The sequence below is a fragment of the Paramisgurnus dabryanus genome, chromosome 17 (genome assembly GCF_030506205.2).
Source record: "Paramisgurnus dabryanus chromosome 17, PD_genome_1.1, whole genome shotgun sequence".
NCBI lineage: Eukaryota > Metazoa > Chordata > Actinopteri > Cypriniformes > Cobitidae > Paramisgurnus > Paramisgurnus dabryanus.
In genome coordinates, this window is record NC_133353.1 from 33,065,867 (window position 1) to 33,084,582 (window position 18,716).

The 18,716-nt window shown below is 43.0% G+C and overlaps 1 protein-coding gene across 3 annotated transcripts in view; it reads left to right on the forward strand.

Moving 5' to 3' along the window:
- The window catches only part of cnksr1 (connector enhancer of kinase suppressor of Ras 1), a 62,907-nt gene that overhangs the window by 22,597 nt on the left and 21,594 nt on the right, over positions 1–18,716 (forward strand). For all 3 annotated transcript variants that reach the window (XM_065288244.2, XM_065288245.2, XM_065288246.2), the window contains exons 5-6: positions 8,019–8,060; positions 15,180–15,299. In XM_065288244.2, the coding sequence (XP_065144316.2) occupies positions 8,019–8,060; positions 15,180–15,299 (162 nt within the window). The remainder of the gene's footprint in view (positions 1–8,018; positions 8,061–15,179; positions 15,300–18,716) is intronic.

Below are 18,716 nucleotides of genomic sequence, written 5' to 3' on the forward strand. Positions count from 1 at the left end.
TCTGGACGGCACCCCAGCTGCATTGGCACATAAATTGCCGAGAAATGTGGGCTGTATATCTTGCGCTCGTCCGTTTATATCTCCAGCGCCGTTTGGAGAATAGGCTGTCACCATCCACTATTAAGGTCGATATAGCTGCGATATCAGCTCACCATTCACCCGTAAACGGTAGGACAGTGGGTCAGCACGACCTGGTCATTAGATTTCTTAGAGGCGCTCGAAGACTGAATCCTTCGCGTCCTCCCTCTATTCCTCCATGGGACCTGTCCTTGGTGCTGAAATCACTCCAGGAAGCCCCATTTGAGCCTCTGCATAGTGTGAGTGTTAAATTTCTTACTATGAAAACATTAACTCTCCTTGCTTTGGCTTCTGTTAAGAGGATAGGGGATATTCATGCATTTTCGGTCGATGAATCGTGCCTTCAGTTCGGGCCGGCTGCATCCAGCGTAACACTGAGACCCCGGCCCGGCTTTGTGCCCAAAGTTCCCACCACTCCTTTCAGAGATCAAGTGGTGAACCTCCAAGCGCTGCCTTTGGAGGAGGCAGACCCAGCCACGGCTTTGTTATGCCCTGTTCGTGCACTACGTGTGTATATAGACAGGACGCAAAGTTTTAGGACCTCAGATCAGCTCTTTGTTTGTTACGGTGGTCAGCAGAAAGGAAAAGCTGTCACCAAGCAGAGGATGTCCCATTGGATTGTGGATACTATAGCCCTTGCATATCAAAAGCAGAATGTGCCTTGTCCATTTAATTTACGTGCTCACTCTACACGCAGTGTGGCATCATCTTGGGCACTGGCTCGCGGTTCCTCGCTAACAGATATTTGTAGAGCTGCAGGCTGGGCGACACCTAATACGTTCACAAGATTCTATAGTGTTCGTGTCGAACCGGTTTCCACTCGGGTTCTTTCTACTAACTAGTTAAGAGTGCCGAGGGTCGGCTCGTGTGTCGGCTTGGAGCCTCTATTTTGGTGCTGCACATCTGCACCAATATGGAAGGCCATCGGGGCAAAAACGTCAAAAAAACTGTTTTTGCCTCTCCTCCACCGCCCTGATAGCTGGTGTTGCGGAGCATCCGCTGTCAACCTATCACTGATGTATTCTCTGTAAACCTGTGTAGGCTAGGCGTCCACATTTGTCCCCTACGTGGGGTTCATTTGTGTGTATACTCCGTGGGGTACTAATCCTCCACGTTTTCCTTAGCAGAGCCTGCTCTGCATCTCTCTGCATACTATGTTTTGTTCAGAGACTTTTTATGAGCAACCTATCGGTTGTTTCATATTTTTATGTCATCCATTCAACCTTCTTAGGGGATGGCTTCCGCAGTGTTCTAGCTCCGCTCAGTTTAGACGCTTCCCCAGTTCGCTGCTTCACTATCGTGGGTTAAGGAACAGGTAGTGACCGGCCTTCTGCATTTCGCCTTAGGTTCCGCCCCCTATGTGGAGGGCGGAGGGCTTTTACAGACACTGGAAGGGTTCAGCTGCAGTGGCGTTTTGGTAGGGATTCCCAATTCGTCGGTCACGACGTGACGTCGTAGTGACCGACTGAAAGGGAACGTCTCGGTTACGTATGTAACCCTCGTTCCCTGAAGGAAGGGAACGGAGACGTCACGTCCCGTCGCCACAGTTTGCTGTTCCATTGCTGTTTTTCAGGCCGGGCACTGTTGCTCGGCTTCTCAGCAATAATATAGCTAATTTGGTATTGTGCACCTGCGGCTTATATACGCACCTGGCGGGGCGGCGCCGGCATTATGCAAATACCTGCATGCCAAGTTCATTGGCGTTTTTATAGTTTCTCGAAGTAGATAGGTCACCCGCGGAGCGGTTCCCAATTCGTCGGTCACGACGTGACGTCTCCGTTCCCTTCCTTCAGGGAACGAGGGTTACATACGTAACCGAGACGATTTCATGAGTTAACTCGTGATTAATCGCAAATTAATCTCACTTTTTTTCAAAATGTATCCTAATTTAACACATTTCAGGTTTTTAATACTCTAATCATATATACATATATAGATGTTTTATGCAAATTTATGTTTACACCAGCCTGTTTATAACAGAGCCATCAAGTCATTGTTTTGTATATGAATTTTTCATTTTCTTTCTCCATTTCTGTTTGCCATATTTTGACATTCTCTATTAAAACATAGAACAAAGCATGTAAAACAATGCATGATTATTTCTATGAAAACCTCCAACAGATATTGCGCGTTGCATTCATCGTCGTTAATAAAATTAGTGGCGGTAAAATTAATTTGCGTTTGACAGCCCTAAAAAAACATTTTTTCACATGAAACCGTATATTGATTTAACTTTTGTAAGACACTTTTTGTTGTGTAGAGGCTGTATTCAAGGGAGTGTTAGTATTAATGTGATTCACACTTTTGGATTGGTCGCCTATTTCCAAATGAATAGTTGGTTCTGATTGTAGGCGGGATCTCATTAGAGATAATGAGGTTAGACAGGAGAAACTCCCTTTACTTTCATACATATTACATAAACAGGCAATATTTGTTTTCAAATGTAATTAGTTTGTTTAAAAGTTGTTGGTCCTGAATCAACGTTTTAATCAAAGAAACCCCAACCATTTTTACCCCTCAAATTATTGTGAAATAATAGTTACTCTAACCCTAAAGATTACTTAAGATAATAACTAAAGGTTCTTTCCGTCAACGAGGTGAAAATAATCATCACCCAGAGACATTGACTCGGTGTCAGTTCCTCCAGAAAACAGCGTGAGGCGCACTTGAGAGTTTACATTTATTTCAGGAGGTCCGGGTCCACCCCAGCCCCCTCAATTTGAACAATGTATGTATCATGTTTATGTCACAAGTATTCCCAGGGTATCAATTGATTTTTGTAACGTGTTTTGAGAGACAGTTGGCGGAGACAGAGACGTCTGTAAGAGCACCCTGTTGATTTTCTTTATTTGACAAAAACACAAACATTTGTTGTAATTATGAATGTACCCAAATAAAAGTAGACCCTTTACCACTTTAATTAATGTCTAACACACAATTTTATGATTAAATGAATGATGGAGCTTTGATGAGAAAACACGGCCTGCGATTTTAGACCCCTGGGAGTTAAAGAGCACCCATTTCATTGCTAAACAACGTTATTTTGTGTTTTTTGTATAATACAACGGTTCACATGGTTTATGGTTAAAAAAAAACACATTATTTTCCACATACCGTAAATTTTTGTAGCTCCAGATTTCACTCTTTTCCTGAAACGCACTGATTTTGTACAAAACTCATCGATTTGAAAAGCGCTGTGCTAACGCTCCTTACCATTTTTGAAAGATTCGGTCGCAATGCTAACAGGAGTTAACTTACAGGCTGAGTCCGAAGCGAGAGGAATTATGATAATGTCAGTCTTGACTACATCACCAATCACAGGAAGTAAACTGTTGCCTACAATCCGTGTGTTTGTTGTATTCCAAGAAAAGAGATTTACGTTGGAAACGATAATGTTATCGTTTACTTTGGGTTATGTACCTTTTGCATATTGTTAACATGATACACACTTACACACCAAAGGAAATTTAAAATTGTGAATCGGACCATAGGGGCTCTTTAAACGTTGTTTTTGTTTCGCAGCTATTTACTGTACTAAACAGCAAATGCTTTTGCAATACTTATGTGAAGTTTAATAGTTAAATATCACTTCAATAATGGTCTTTTAGTCCTGGAAGAGGAGAGGGAAAGGACATGAAATAACACAGAGGACAAGATACAGAACATAAAAGTATTTTGTCAAAGGGAAAGACTCTTTTTCTTTCTCTGTAGTGTTGAAAACAGAGGTAATGATCATTATCAGCGAGAAATGAGGAGCTTTGTTGAGGACTCGAGGATAACAAGGTAAAATGTTTTGAGCTGAATGAAGCTCTTTTGTGTGAATTCTTCCACCTCAATAGAGCTAACAGAGCAGGACTGAAAAGAAAATAATCATCAGGTGTATCACAAAGATCTCACATCTGTACTTTCTTTCTTTCTTCAGTCAAGCCTTTGCTTTACGTAATGCCTGTCTAGGCATCTTTTTATAGCTTTTATCTTTAAAATTAAATTTAAAGCAGTATCATCTTTTAGCAGCTTCCTGTGCTTCAACTGTGTCATGACAACCTATAAAAATACAGTCTGACACTTTTGTTTGACAGGTGTAAATATAATTCCGAACTGCATGTAAGGACATGAATAATGTCTACGTCTATGTGATTTTGAGTCCTGTTTGACCTCTCCAGCCTGTCGGTCCATCCATGTTTACATTTACATCTGTTTCCATGACAACAACTCATATTATATACCTTTTATTAAATCATATGGATTTCCAATCACCGCAAATAAGCAGAACATTTCTTTTGAAATCAGAATCGGACACTGCTAAGCACCAACTCATATTTCATTGTTTTATTCATTTTGTCTACATTTTAACTTTGTCTGAAAATTATACAGTAAACAGCCAACCCAATGCCAAGTGTTGGTTGTCAGGGTGTTGCTATGCAGTGAATAAGTTGTTCTCAGTGTTTTTAGCACATTGCTAAGGCATTCTTTGTGGTTTTGGTGTTTGCTATGTGGCCAAGTAAAAGTGCATAGGTCTCTATGTTATTCGGGTTGCTGGGTATCACTTAGGTCCTCTTTCAATGTAATGCCGTTTAGTGTTCCTGTGTACTGTAGCTCGGTGGTAGAGCATTGTGTTACGGGTTTGAACCCAGGAAACACATATATCATCCCTTGTAATGACTGCACAGTAAGTCGTTTTGTATTTAAGCATATGCTAAATGCAAAAATGTAAATGTAGTGGGTGCCAGGCAAAATTGTGGCACAAACATCAGAACGTCATAAAACTCTAGACATAAAACTTCACAAAATGTAAATGTGCCAAACTGATTGTAAATAGCTGTGAATGGCCCTTTTCACACAGAGATTAAGGAAAATACACGGAAAATGCGTCCGGAATTTATTCGGGATCGTCTGATTTTTGGTTCATTCACACTGCCAATGATTTTCCAGGAATCTGTGCCTGCATTCACACACATACCGTAAAGATCCGGTAAAGACATGTGACCCTTATGGAAAATACACAGAAAATGCGTCCGGAATTTATCCGGGATTGTCTGATTTTTGGTTCATTCACACTGCCAATGATTTTCCAGGAATCTGTGCCTGCATTCACACACATACCGTAAAGATCCGGTAAAGACATGTGACCCTTATGGAAAATACACAGAAAATGCGTCCGGAATTTATCCGGGATTGTCTGATTTTTGGTTCATTCACACTGCCAATGATTTTCCGGAATCTGTGCCTACATTCACAGTTCACACACATACCATAAAGATCCGGTAAAGACATGTGACCCTTATGGAAAATACACAGAAAATGAGTCCGGAATTTATCCGGGATCATCTGATTTTTGGTTCATTCACACTGCCAATGATTTTCCGGGAATCTGTGCCTGCATTCACACACATACCGTAAAGATCCGGTAAAGACATGTGATGCTTATGGAAATACACAGAAAATGCGTCCGGAATTTATCCGGGATTGTCTGATTTTTGGTTCATTCACACTGCCAATGATTTTCTGGAATCTGTGCCTACATTCACAGTTCACACACATACCATAAAGATCCGGTAAAGACATGTGACCCTTATGGAAAATACACAGAAAATGAGTCCAGAATTTATCCGGGATCATCTGATTTTTGGTTCATTCACACTGCCAATGATTTTCCGGGAAACTGTGCCTGCATTCACACACATACTGTAAAGATCCGGTAAAGACATGTGATGCTTATGGAAATACACAGAAAAAGCGTCCGGAATTTATTCGGGATCGTTTGATTTTTGGTTCATTCACACTGCCAATGATTTTCCAGAATCTGTGCCTGCATTCACACACATACCGTAAAGATCCGGTAAAGACATGTGATGCTTATGGAAATACACAGAAAATGCGTCCGGAATTTATTCGGGATCGTTTGATTTTTGGTTCATTCACACTGCCAATGATTTTCCAGAATCTGTGCCTGCATTCACACACATACCGTAAAGATCCGGTAAAGACATGTGATGCTTATGGAAATACACAGAAAATGCGTCCGGAATTTATTCGGGATCGTTTGATTTTTGGTTCATTCACACTGCCAATGATTTTCCGGAATCTGTGCCTGCATTCACACACATACCCTAAAGATCCAGTAAAGACACGTGGTGCTTATGGAAAATACACGGAAAATGCTTCCGGAATTTATCCGGGATCGTTTGATTTTTGGTTCACTCACACTGCCAATGATTTTCTAGAATCTGTGCCTGCGTTCACACATATACCGTAAAGATCCAGTAAAGACAGGTGACGCTTATGGAAAATACACGGAAAATGCATCCGGGATTTATTCGGGATCATTTGATTTTTGGTTCATTCACACTGCCAATGACTTTCCAGGAATCTGTGCCTGCATTCACACACATACCGTAAAGATCCAGTAAAGACACCTGACGCTTTTGGAAAATACACAGAAAATGTGTCCGGAATTTATCTGGGATCGTCTGATTTTTGGTTCATTCACACTGCCAATGATATTCCGGAATCTGTGCCTGCATTCACACACATACCGTAAAGATCCAGTAAAGACACGTGACACTTATGGAAAATACACGGAAAATGCCTCTGGAATTTATCCGGGATCGTTTGATTTTTGGATCATTCACACTGCCAATGATTTTCCGGAATCTGTGCCTGCATTCACACACATACCGTAAAGATCCGGTAAAGACACGTGACGCTTATGGAAATACACAGAAAATGCGTCCGGAATTTATTCGGGATCGTTTGATTTTTGGTTCATTCACACTGCCAATGATTTTCCGGAATCTGTGCCTGCCCCTTACGGCATTGTTTCTGCGTCTTGTTCACGCAGAATGCTTTCCGTGTATGTTATGGCAATGTTACTAGGTTCTCTTTACGGGAGCAATCCCAAACCATTTACGGGATGCGTTTGCTACACACAAAAGCCTCAATCTTGCGGAAATTTTCAGGGCCCAAAGTGCTGTGTGAATGGGGTTTATGTTTCTCTCTGTCACAAGGGGAAGTGACACACCTGTTGAAAGTAATGAGAAGTGAGCTATTAGTGTGACACACACACCACATAATCCTGCAGCTGTATTTCAGGTTATGTTAATGCAGCATTAATATACATTATACCGGTCAAAAGTTTTAGACGACTTACTCTTTCTTTATTTATATTTTTCCACATTCTAAAGGTCCCGTTCTTCCTGTGTTTTTGAAGCTTTAATTGTGTATACAGTGCGCAATATAACATGTGTTCATATTTCATGTGTTAAAAAAGCCTTATTTCTCACACAATTTACTTATCTGTATATCAAAAGCCCCATTGACATCCATAGTAGGAAAAAAGAATACTATGGAAGTAAATGGTGCTTCTGAAAAAAAAATCATAAGAAACATTTCAATCTGTACGTGTATGCCTTGGACAAACTTTCATTTCGATTTCATTTAGCTAACACAAACGCATCTGAAGCTAAACATGATATTATTTGTTTTAGTTATTAAAATTGAATTTCATGGCTGAATGAGTTGTAACTCTGAATCTTCGCTACATTGTTTATATAAGATTTGACTCATCTGTAATCAGGATGAAACCCAGTATATTGTCTCATCCTTAACCGAGTCTGTTGGCACTAATCTTTTAATCAGCTTATGATCTACATGTTCCGGTTAATTCTTTCCACCTTACTGAATATGTATGCGTGTGAAGGAAGAGAGTTTATAGTATGATTTTCTAGGTCCTGTTCGGCTCTTGTACTTCAGTTTGGATTAAATAATCTGAGGTTTGTTTGTTGAATGTTAACGATGTGTAGTGTCAGGATCATTCAAGGTTTTTAATTAAACTGAATGAGCTGAATCGACCCGGATGTACGTGGAGTTACACCGACTCCTCAGTGGGTGGATGCTTTTAGTAAATGTTCTAATTTCTTTCTGTCTCTGTTCCTCTACAGGAGACCGCTGTGTATGAAAAGGAGAAGGACGTCATCTCTATAGTAAGAGATAATGGATGATATGTTCTTACATGTTGTTTTACTTTCTATGTATTTAAACAGCAGCAGATTATGGGTGTCAATTTGTTGTGAAGTTAAATTAAAGAGCATTGCTAAAAGCAATGTTATTTTGTGTATTTGGTATAATACAGTGTGTTTGCGTGGTTTATGGTTAAAAAACACATTATTTTCCACATACTGTACATTATTGTTGCTCCATAATTCTGTCTTTACTACCTTATCGATACGAGCCAAATCTGATTCAGATAATGCAGATGACCAAAATGATCAATCAACTTGAGCAGAACGTTCAGTAAAAGATTGGTCTGGGACCAGTGTTGGGGAAAGTTACTTTTAAAAATAATGCAATACAATATTAAGTTACTTCTCTAATTGCGTTACTTAGTTACTTTTCATGGAAAGTAATACTTTTAAGTTACTTATGAGTTACTTTTTCTTACTTGGCTGAGGTTCAAACTCCGGGTGGTTTTCGCCTACAGTTTTTCGAAAATATGAATTCAGACATACTACTCGCCTCACGTACTGCTTTTCACCTACTATATAGCAGTGGTTCTCAAACTGGGGGCCACGAGATGGTGCCCCAGTTTTAAGACATTTTATAAAATACACTAATTTATCATAAATTATGTGTAATTTAATATGTTTTGTTTAATTCAAATTATTAAGTTTTGGAATGTTATATGTCATACATTTTCTTTGGGGGGGGGGGGGCGCGAAGGGATGCACCTTACCCAAGGGGGGTTAGGGGCGCACGGTGAAAAATTTTGAGAACCTCTGCTATATACTATGGAAGTAGGCGGTTTTGTACGCAGCCATAGACTACTTACAGGCTGTATGTCAGACACGGGTGGAGTTATGTGTGGGTCCATGTCAACCGGCCCAGGAAGTAAACTGTTGCCTACAATCCGTGTCTTTGTTGTAGTCCAAGAAAAGAGATTTACATTGAAAATATCTCGTGTCTGTTACGAACGACACAACTCAAGAATCCCAGAGCAGAGGGTTTTAATGAAACACAGTTATCAGTGGGTATGTATAGATAATAAACAGTCAATGTCTTCATGTGATGTATGTGTGAATGTATGTGAGAAAATGCAAACACTCTAAGTGGGAAACACAGAAGGACATCCACTTCAAAAGACACTCGATGAAATCCTCACAGGGCACATAGAGAGAATCCTGGTGGGACAACGAGAGAGAGTTCCAGGCGGGGCACAGCGAGAGAGAGAGAGAGGCGGTCCGAGTCTTCAGCAGAGAATGTGCTGGACAGCGCACAGCAGGAGTCCGAGTCTTATGCAGGATTACGCGCAGAGCGCACTGCTGCTGGACAGCGCTTGATGTAGACGGGCGCTCAGAGAATCCACGGACAGAGTGTCAACAGAGGCTTGGCGGGGACACACCACTCGGGAGAGACTGACAGCGGGGCGGGGAATCTGAAGAGATAAGGCAGCAGAGAGCACGGTAAACTATCCAGACAAAACTACACACAGAAACTCATCACGACAGGACTAGAACTAGCCAGGCTAGCGGGCATGAACATACAAAGACGAACTTGCCAAGAACAAAGGGAACGAGGGGAATTTAAATCAAACCGGATTGGCCAATAATGAGAATCAGGTGCGGGTCGCAGGTGAGAAAAGTCAGAGGTAATGAGATCACCCGGTGGAAGACGCGCACGTGTGGAGCTGTCAAAACAAAAACACAACACATAGTGAAACAAAGACAAAGCAGCCAATAAGACCGAAATCATAACAGGACTCCCCCCCCACGACCGCCACCGGGCGGTCCATGAGGAGGCTTACCCCGTCGCCGGCGGAGATCCTCTATCAGCCCAGGGTCCAGAATCTTCTCTTCTCCGGACCATATCCTTCCCAGTCTACAAGATATTGAAATCCCCTACCCCGGCGACGCACATCCAGTAAAGACTTAACTGAATACACAGGGGCACCATCTATAAGCTGAGGGGTGGGAGGGGTGGGGGCAGAGGGAACAGGATTAAGGTGGGAAAAATACACAGGCTTCAGTTTAGACACATGAAAAACTGGGTGAACCCGACCGAGTGCTGGGGGCAATCTGAGCCTGACCGTCACGGGATTAATGACCTTAACAATGCTGTATGGCCCAAGGAATCGTGGAGCCAGCTTGCGAGAAGGCTCACGGAGAGGTAAATCCTTGGACGAAAGCCATACTTTCTGCCCACAGATAAAGCGGGGCGCGGTTCTACGGTGACGATCGGCCGCGGCTTTGGTTCTTCTGGAAACCTGACGTAATGTAAATCTAGCCCTTCTCCAGGTGCGTTTGCAACGACGGACAAAAGCTAGTGCAGACGGAACCACCGCATCAGGTTCCTGTGACGGGAATAAAGGGGGCTGAAACCCCATGGACGCCTCAAAAGGGGACATGTTAAGGGAAGAAACAGGGAGAGAATTATGGGCGTATTCAACCCAGGGTAACTGTTGGCACCAGGAGCTCGGATATTGCGATGTCAGACAGCGGAGAGCTCTACCTAAATCTTGGTTAGCCCGTTCACATTGCCCGTTGGTCTGAGGATGATACCCTGAAGACAAGCTAGCTGTGGAGCCTATTTGTCTACAAAATTCCTGCCAGAAACGAGAAATAAACTGGGGACCCCTATCTGAAACCACGTCTGTGGGCAGACCATGTAAGCGAAAGACGTGTTCGATCATTACCTGGGCAGTTTCCTTGGCAGTGGGTAATTTGGGCAAAGGGACAAAATGAACCGCCTTGGAGAAGCGGTCCACAATGGTCAAAACAACAGTGTTTCCCTTAGAACTAGGCAAATTGGTTACAAAATCAATGGCGATATGTGACCAAGGACGAGAGGGGATGGGTAACGGTTTAAGCAGACCAATAGGGGCTTGATGAGAGGCCTTATTACGGGCACAAACCTGACAGGCTAACACAAACTGTCTGACATCGGGACCCATAGAGGGCCACCAGAAACGCTGACGTACGGTAGCCAACGTTCTCCGAACCCCCGGATGGCAAACAAACTTGGACTCGTGACCCCACCGGATGACCTCGGAGCGAAGCGCATTCGGCACCCACAATCGACCCGCTGGACACCCCTCTGGCACTTCCCCCTCCCGGCCGGCCCGTCTCACCCGTTGTTCTATTCCCCAGCGCAGGGCACCCACCACCCGCCCCTCAGGGAGGATGGTTTCGTCCCCATCAGAACCGGGACTTTCGAACAAACAAGAGAGAGCGTCGGGCTTGGTATTCTTAGAACCGGGCCGGTACGAGAGGGTGAAGTTAAATCTGTCAAAGAAGAGTGCCCAACGAGCCTGACGAGAAGATAACCTCCTGGCTGAACGGATGTATTCGAGATTCTTATGATCCGTCCAGACCAGGAAGGGCTCCGAGGTCCCCTCCAACCAGTGACGCCACTCACCCAAAGCTAGTCTGACCGCCAGCAGCTCCCGATTACCTATGTCATAATTTCGCTCTGCTGGGTTTAACCGATGGGAGAAAAAGGCACAAGGATGCACCTTGCCATCCTTAGCAGACCGCTGAGACAAAACGGCGCCTACCCCGACATCCGAAGCATCCACCTCCACAATAAATTGAGCAGCCGGATCTGGAATAGAGAGAACAGGAGCAGAGATAAACCGGGACTTTAAATTATCAAAGGCCTCCTGAGCACTAGAATTCCAGACAAACCTCTCCTTAGTGGAAGTGAGAGCAGTAAGAGGCTGAGCAACCTGACCGTAATTTCTGATAAATCGCCGGTAAAAATTGGCGAAACCCAGAAATCTTAATAAATCCTTACGGGACTCGGGGACTGGCCATTCGGCAACCGCTTTGATCTTGGCTGGGTCGGGACGGATCTCACCTGGGGCAACAACAAAACCCAAGAACGAAACTGACTTACGATGGAATTCGCACTTCTCCGCCTTTACATACAACTTATTCTCTAACAACCGGCGTAAGACTCGGCGGACATGCTGAGTGTGTTCCTGCATAGAGGGGGAAAAGATGAGAATATCATCAATGTACACAAAGACAAACTTGTTGATCATGTCTCTCAGCACATCATTAACCAGAGCTTGGAAGACTGAGGGAGCGTTACAAAGCCCGAAAGGCAAAACGCAGTACTCAAAGTGTCCAGTAGGGGTATTAAATGCTGTCTTCCACTCATCTCCCTCTCTTATACGTACCAGATGATAGGCATTGCGTAAATCTAGTTTAGTAAAGACCTGCGCTCCCTGCAAAAGCTCAAACGCAGTAGACATTAAAGGAAGGGGGTACCTATTCTTAACAGTAATGTCATTCAATCCCCTATAATCAATACAAGGACGCAGGGAGCCGTCTTTCTTCTCAACAAAAAAAACCCCGCCCCTGCGGGCGAGGTGGAGGGACGGATGAGACCGGCACGCAGGGCATCATTAATATACTGGTCCATAGCCTCTCTCTCAGGACTCGACACAGAATAAAGTCTACCCTTAGGCGGAGAAGTGCCGGGGAGGAGATCAATAGCGCAATCATATGGCCGGTGAGGAGGAAGGGAGGTGGCCCGGGCTTTACTAAACACCTGAGCGATATCCGCATACTCCGCCGGGACCCCGGTCAAATCGACTGCCGGAACCTGAGGAAGAGAAAGAACAGAACCAGAACCAGCAGAACCAAGACATGACACATGACAAGACTGAGACCAGGACAAGATAATACTATGCTGCCAATCAACGTGAGGATTGTGTTGCACTAACCATGCATGCCCTAAAATGATAGGAGATAGAGAGGCATGAAGGATATGCAACACAATCTCCTCACGATGATTACCAGACACAGAGAGACTCACAGGAGAAGTGCAGTGTGTAATCCGCGCCATCTGCTGCCCTCTTAGGGACCAGACATCCAAAGGGGATTGGAGAGGGACAACCGGGATACCCCAGGCGCGAACCAGCGCTTCATCAATGAAGTTGCCCTCCGCGCCAGAGTCGAGGAGGGCAGTGGATGGATAGTCCTGCCCGGCGAAGGACAACATGACGGGGAGTTGGGTACTGGAAACTGGGGAGAGTTTTGAAGAAGTGGCGCCCACCAGGACTCCCGTATTCACTGATGGGCGGCGGCTTTTAACGGGCAAGTCTTGGCGAAATGTCCGGGCTTTCCACAATAGAGGCAGAGGGCATTCTGTAACCGCCTCTCTCTCTCTCTCAGTGACAGGCGCATGCGCCCCAGTTGCATGGGTTCCGACTCGGCTGGGGGTGACACAGGGGCCGAGGAAGAAATGGAAGCCTCATCCACAAACACCCGTTGACGCAGAGAACGGCGCTGACTGCGAAGCACCCTCCGAGCCTCGATCCGAAGAGCAAGATCGATGATGGCATCCAGAGTGGGGGGGAGATCGTGAACAGCGATCTCATCCTGAAGCCCGTCTGTCAACCCCTCGACAAACTGCGCTCGAAGAGCCGCTTCGTTCCAGTGGCAGGCAGCCGCTAAGGTCTTGAACTTGATGGCGTACTCGGTGACAGAGTGTTCTCCTTGGACCAGATGTGCCAACCGAGCCGCAGCGGCGTCCCCGCGAACGGAGCGATCAAATAGCTTCTCCATCTCCTCGCGAAATTCATCAAAGGATCGGCAGCAAGGATCGCCGGCATCCCACACAGCTGTAGCCCACTCACGAGCCTTGCCAGTCAGCAGGGTAATGACATATGCAACCCGGGTGCGCTCTGAAGCATAACGACGAGGCTGGAGGGCGAAGATCAAGGAACATTGTGATAAAAACGCTCGACAGGAGGCAGGATCGCCATCGTATGGTGGTGGGGCTGAGGCATGGGGCTCCGTCTCAAGCTGCTGACTAGTTTGCGAGGTGTTCTGCCGCACCTGGTCAAGGCGAGAGGAAAGGTCAGTCATGCGAGTGGATAAATCCTCGACCTCCTGTGTCGTGGTGGTGAGACGGGCCGAGTGTTGGCCCAACCATGAGCCCTGCTGGGCGAGTGCCGACCGGAGAGCATCAACCTCCGCGGGATCCATCCTGGCAAGTTCGTCCTGTTACGAACGACACAACTCAAGAATCCCAGAGCAGAGGGTTTTAATGAAACACGGTTTCAGTGGGTATGTATAGATAATAAACAGTCAATGTCTTCATGTGATGTATGTGTGAATGTATGTGAGAAAATGCAAACACTCTAAGTGGGAAACACAGAAGGACATCCACTTCAAAAGACACTCGATGAAATCCTCACAGGGCACATAGAGAGAATCCTGGTGGGACAACGAGAGAGAGTTCCAGGCGGGGCACAGCGAGAGAGAGAGAGAGGCGGTCCGAGTCTTCAGCAGAGAATGTGCTGGACAGCGCACAGCAGGAGTCCGAGTCTTATGCAGGATTACGCGCAGAGCGCACTGCTGCTGGACAGCGCTTGATGTAGACGGGCGCTCAGAGAATCCACGGACAGAGTGTCAACAGAGGCTTGGCGGGGACACACCACTCGGGAGAGACTGACAGCGGGGCGGGGAATCTGAAGAGATAAGGCAGCAGAGAGCACGGTAAACTATCCAGACAAAACTACACACAGAAACTCGTCACGACAGGACTAGAACTAGCCAGGCTAGCGGGCATGAACATACAAAGACGAACTTGCCAAGAACAAAGGGAACGAGGGGAATTTAAATCAAACCGGATTGGCCAATAATGAGAATCAGGTGCGGGTCGCAGGTGAGAAAAGTCAGAGGTAATGAGATCACCCGGTGGAAGACGCGCACGTGTGGAGCTGTCAAAACAAAAACACAACACATAGTGAAACAAAGACAAAGCAGCCAATAAGACCGAAATCATAACAGTGTCATCGTTTACTTTGGGATTTGTACCTTTTGCATATCATTAATAAGTACTAATACACAATTACACACCAAAGGAAATATAAAATCGTGAATTGGATAATTGGTGCTCTTTAATATTTAGTTTCCTCCAATGTGCAGGAGGATGAGTTTTTCATTATAGTTTTCTCATATTCATTATTATAATTATATTGCTTTCTTCTCAATCATCAAACCTTACTACTTCATAGAAGAAGATTTTTTTCTCATTTAACCACTCCCTCCCTCTCCCTCTCTCTCTCTCTCTCTCCCTCCCTCTCTCTCTAGTGTCGTCAGTTCACAGCAGTGTGTGATGAGATTTTGACACAGTGTCCATCGTCTCTTCTTACTCATACGGCACAGCTGGAGAGTGTCGACCTGGTCCCTGCCTCACCAGGAGACCAAGTGGTAAAACATTTTATCACTTATATCTTTTTTAACCAACTTCATTGTTTGTTGTTGTTTTCAGCAGTAAAATTCAAATAGTTCTCTAAACTCAAACTCAATGTGGATGTTATTGTGGATTTGTGGATACTTTTTGTGTTAAAACAACACATTTTGTGTCTAGTTAAGGATAAAATATATTGTGTTGTCCGTTTTATTAATTTGAACACGAAATCAACACATAATATGTTAAATAGCACAAAACAATGTGCAAATTAACACATCTTTTCACAAGAGTGTACCGATTATTTGATATTTTTAGCAAATGTCAAAAGTGCTCATTGTAAAGTTTGTCAGTCTTTTAACAAAGGACAAACCACTTTAAAATAGAAGTGCGCTTTGTATTAGATATTTTAGAACACCTATGCTATAAAAAACTTGATAGGGGGATTCCAGGAGAGGGTTTATTTTAGTCCCAGACTAAAATGCATGTTTAAGCTGCCATTGGTTTATATCAAGATGCACAGCAGTAATGTTTTATAGCTAAAGTAATAATTGTCAGTGAAAAAAAAATCTTGCTTGGAGAGACTTGTCTCTGGTGTTTCAAAGAGAGGGCTTCTAGGATAATGAATAAGGTCTATATTTTGATGTGCTGCACCTGCATACAAATGTGAATGGTTCAGGCTTTAAAATTGCTCCATGAATTACTGACGATTGATTATTATACATGCAAATAGGACTCCTTATATACTAATAGGAAGTGAGTCAGCGCAAAATAAATGCTGTTCAGGTCATGGTATTACAGGACAAGGCACAATATGTAATTTAAGACGATACTTTTTGTCATTCTTAATGTCACTAACATTAAATGATTATTCCATTATTTTTTATCTCAATAATTTACTCACTCCCATGTCATACAAATTGTTGATGTTTTTTTTGTTTTTTTTTTGAGGAAAACATTCCAGGATTTTTCTCCATATTTTGGACTTTAGTGGACCTCAACAGTTTACAGTTTCAATGCAGTTTAAAATTGCAGTTTTGACGCAACTTCAAAGGGCTTTAAACAATCCATGTATAAGGGTTTAGCAAAATCTAGCAAAACTCAGATTGCGCGAGTTAAAACTCAGCTCCGTTGTGACGTAACAAAAACATATGTCATGCATGACCTTTTGACGTGCTTATGCATTACATAGGGTCTCGCTGTGGTGTTTTTCACAGCTAGCGCAAGACCAGAAGTTGTGGTTTAAAGGTACAAATTTTTTTTCTTACCGAAAATTATTTTGCAAGACCATTATGCCTCGGTTGGGATCATTTAGAGCCCTTTGAAGCTGTGTTGAAACTGTCCAATAAAGTCTATTAAATTGAGAAAAATGTTCTTCAAAAAACTTTATTCTTCTAGACTGAACAACATTTTGGATGACATGGGGGTAAGTAAATTATCTGGATTGTTTTTAAGAAAGTGGAGTAATTCCTTAAGAACGATGTAGCATGATGACGTAAAAAAAACGTGAAACGATGAGAGTTATAGTCTTTACCTTCTGTCGATAGGAGAGGATCCAACAGGACTCATGTACATCGCATAATGAAATAAAATTTTATAACAGTTAAAAAATATGTAAACCCACTCTGTGGTGTGATAGAAACCACAATTCTCATCAATCTATCGCAAAAGTACTGCTTTCAGCATTCAAACATTGTTAGCAGTGTGTGAACACAACAACCCAATGAAAAAATCCACCCTAGTCTCCTTTTTTTATTCATTTAAACCAAAGCAGTCTTATTAGACATGCTGTTTCGATTCTCTTGTTTGATTCTCTAATGTGACATCACACAAACAAAGCCCTGTCCGTGGCAACCGACTGGTTAATTTTACCCAAAAGCTTTTCTTAATGTGTATGTTAGCACGTTGTAGCGCCAATGAGGCTAAATATACTATTATCTCAGACTGTATTTACAGAAATAAGATTTATTTTTAACCAAAAGCGCTCGCTGTTTGTTGTAAGGGAGTGAGGAGCTGTGGCTCATTTGCATTTAAAGGTGAAAATGGCACTTTTTGCTCCCACCCAAATTGGGGTATTTTGCACATGCTATAATAAATTATCTTTACGGTATTTTGAGCTGAAACTTTACAGACAAATTCTAGACACACCTGAGACTTATATTACATTTTGAAAAAATGGGCATAATAGGTGACATTTAATGCAAAAATCTTACATATTGTGCCTTTAATGGAGCAGAAAACATTGGGCCAGTCGTAACCATTCCTTTCCCTGTGTATTATAATCTGTGAGACACAGTTATCTAAATGGCAGGAGGTCTGAATGTTAAAATGTTAACATGAATATTAAAGTCGAGAAGTTTTTTGAGGAAAACATTCCTGGATTTTTCTCAATTTAATAGACTTTATTGGACCTCAACAGTTTGCAGTTTCAACACAGCTTCAAAGGGCTTTAAATGATCCCAACTGAGGCATAATGATCTTGCAAAATGATTGTCATTTTCGGCAAGAAAAATCAATAATATCCACTTTTTAACCACAACTTCTCGTTTTGCACCAGCCGTGTGACGCGCCAGCACGACCTCACGTAATGCATAACCACATACTGTACAACAACGTTGAAACGGTCCTCTTTCTCCACACTTGTAAACACTGGGGAAATAATTTTGCATGTGTCATGCGTGACCTTTTGACGTCCTTACGCATTAAGGTTTCGCTGACCCGTTAAACGGCTAGTGCAAGACGACAAGTTGTGGTTTAAAGGTAAACTTTTTTTCATTATTTGCAAGACCATTATGCCTCGTTGGGATCATTTAGAGCCTTTTGAAGCTGTGTTAAAACGGCAAACTGTTGAGGTCCAATAAATTGAGAAAAATCCAGGAATGTTTTCTTTAAAAAACGTAATTTCTTCTCGACTGAACAAAAAAGACACCAACATTTTGGATGACATGGGGGTAAGTAAATTATCTTAATGTGTTTGTTAGCACTTTGTAGCGCTAATAAGGCTAAATATACTTATCTCCCAGTCTGTATTTACAGAAATCAGAGATTAATTTTGAACAAAAAGCGCTCACTGTTTGTAGTAAGGGAGTGAGGAGCTGTAGCTCATTTGCATTTAAAGGTGTAAACGGCACTTTTTTGCTCGCACCCAAATAGGGGTATTTGGACATGCTATAATAAATGATCTTTAGGGTATTTTGAGCTGAAACTTCACAGACACATTCTAGACACACCTGAGACTTATATTACATCTTGTAAAAATTGGCATAATAGGTGACCTTTAATGCAAAAATCTTACATATTGTGCCTTTAATGGAGCAGAAAACATTAGGCCAGTTGTAACCATTACTTTCCCTTTGTGTTATCCTCTAATCTAAATGGCAGGAGGTCTGACTGTTAACATGAATATTAAACTAAACCAGCAATGTCTATGGATTAAT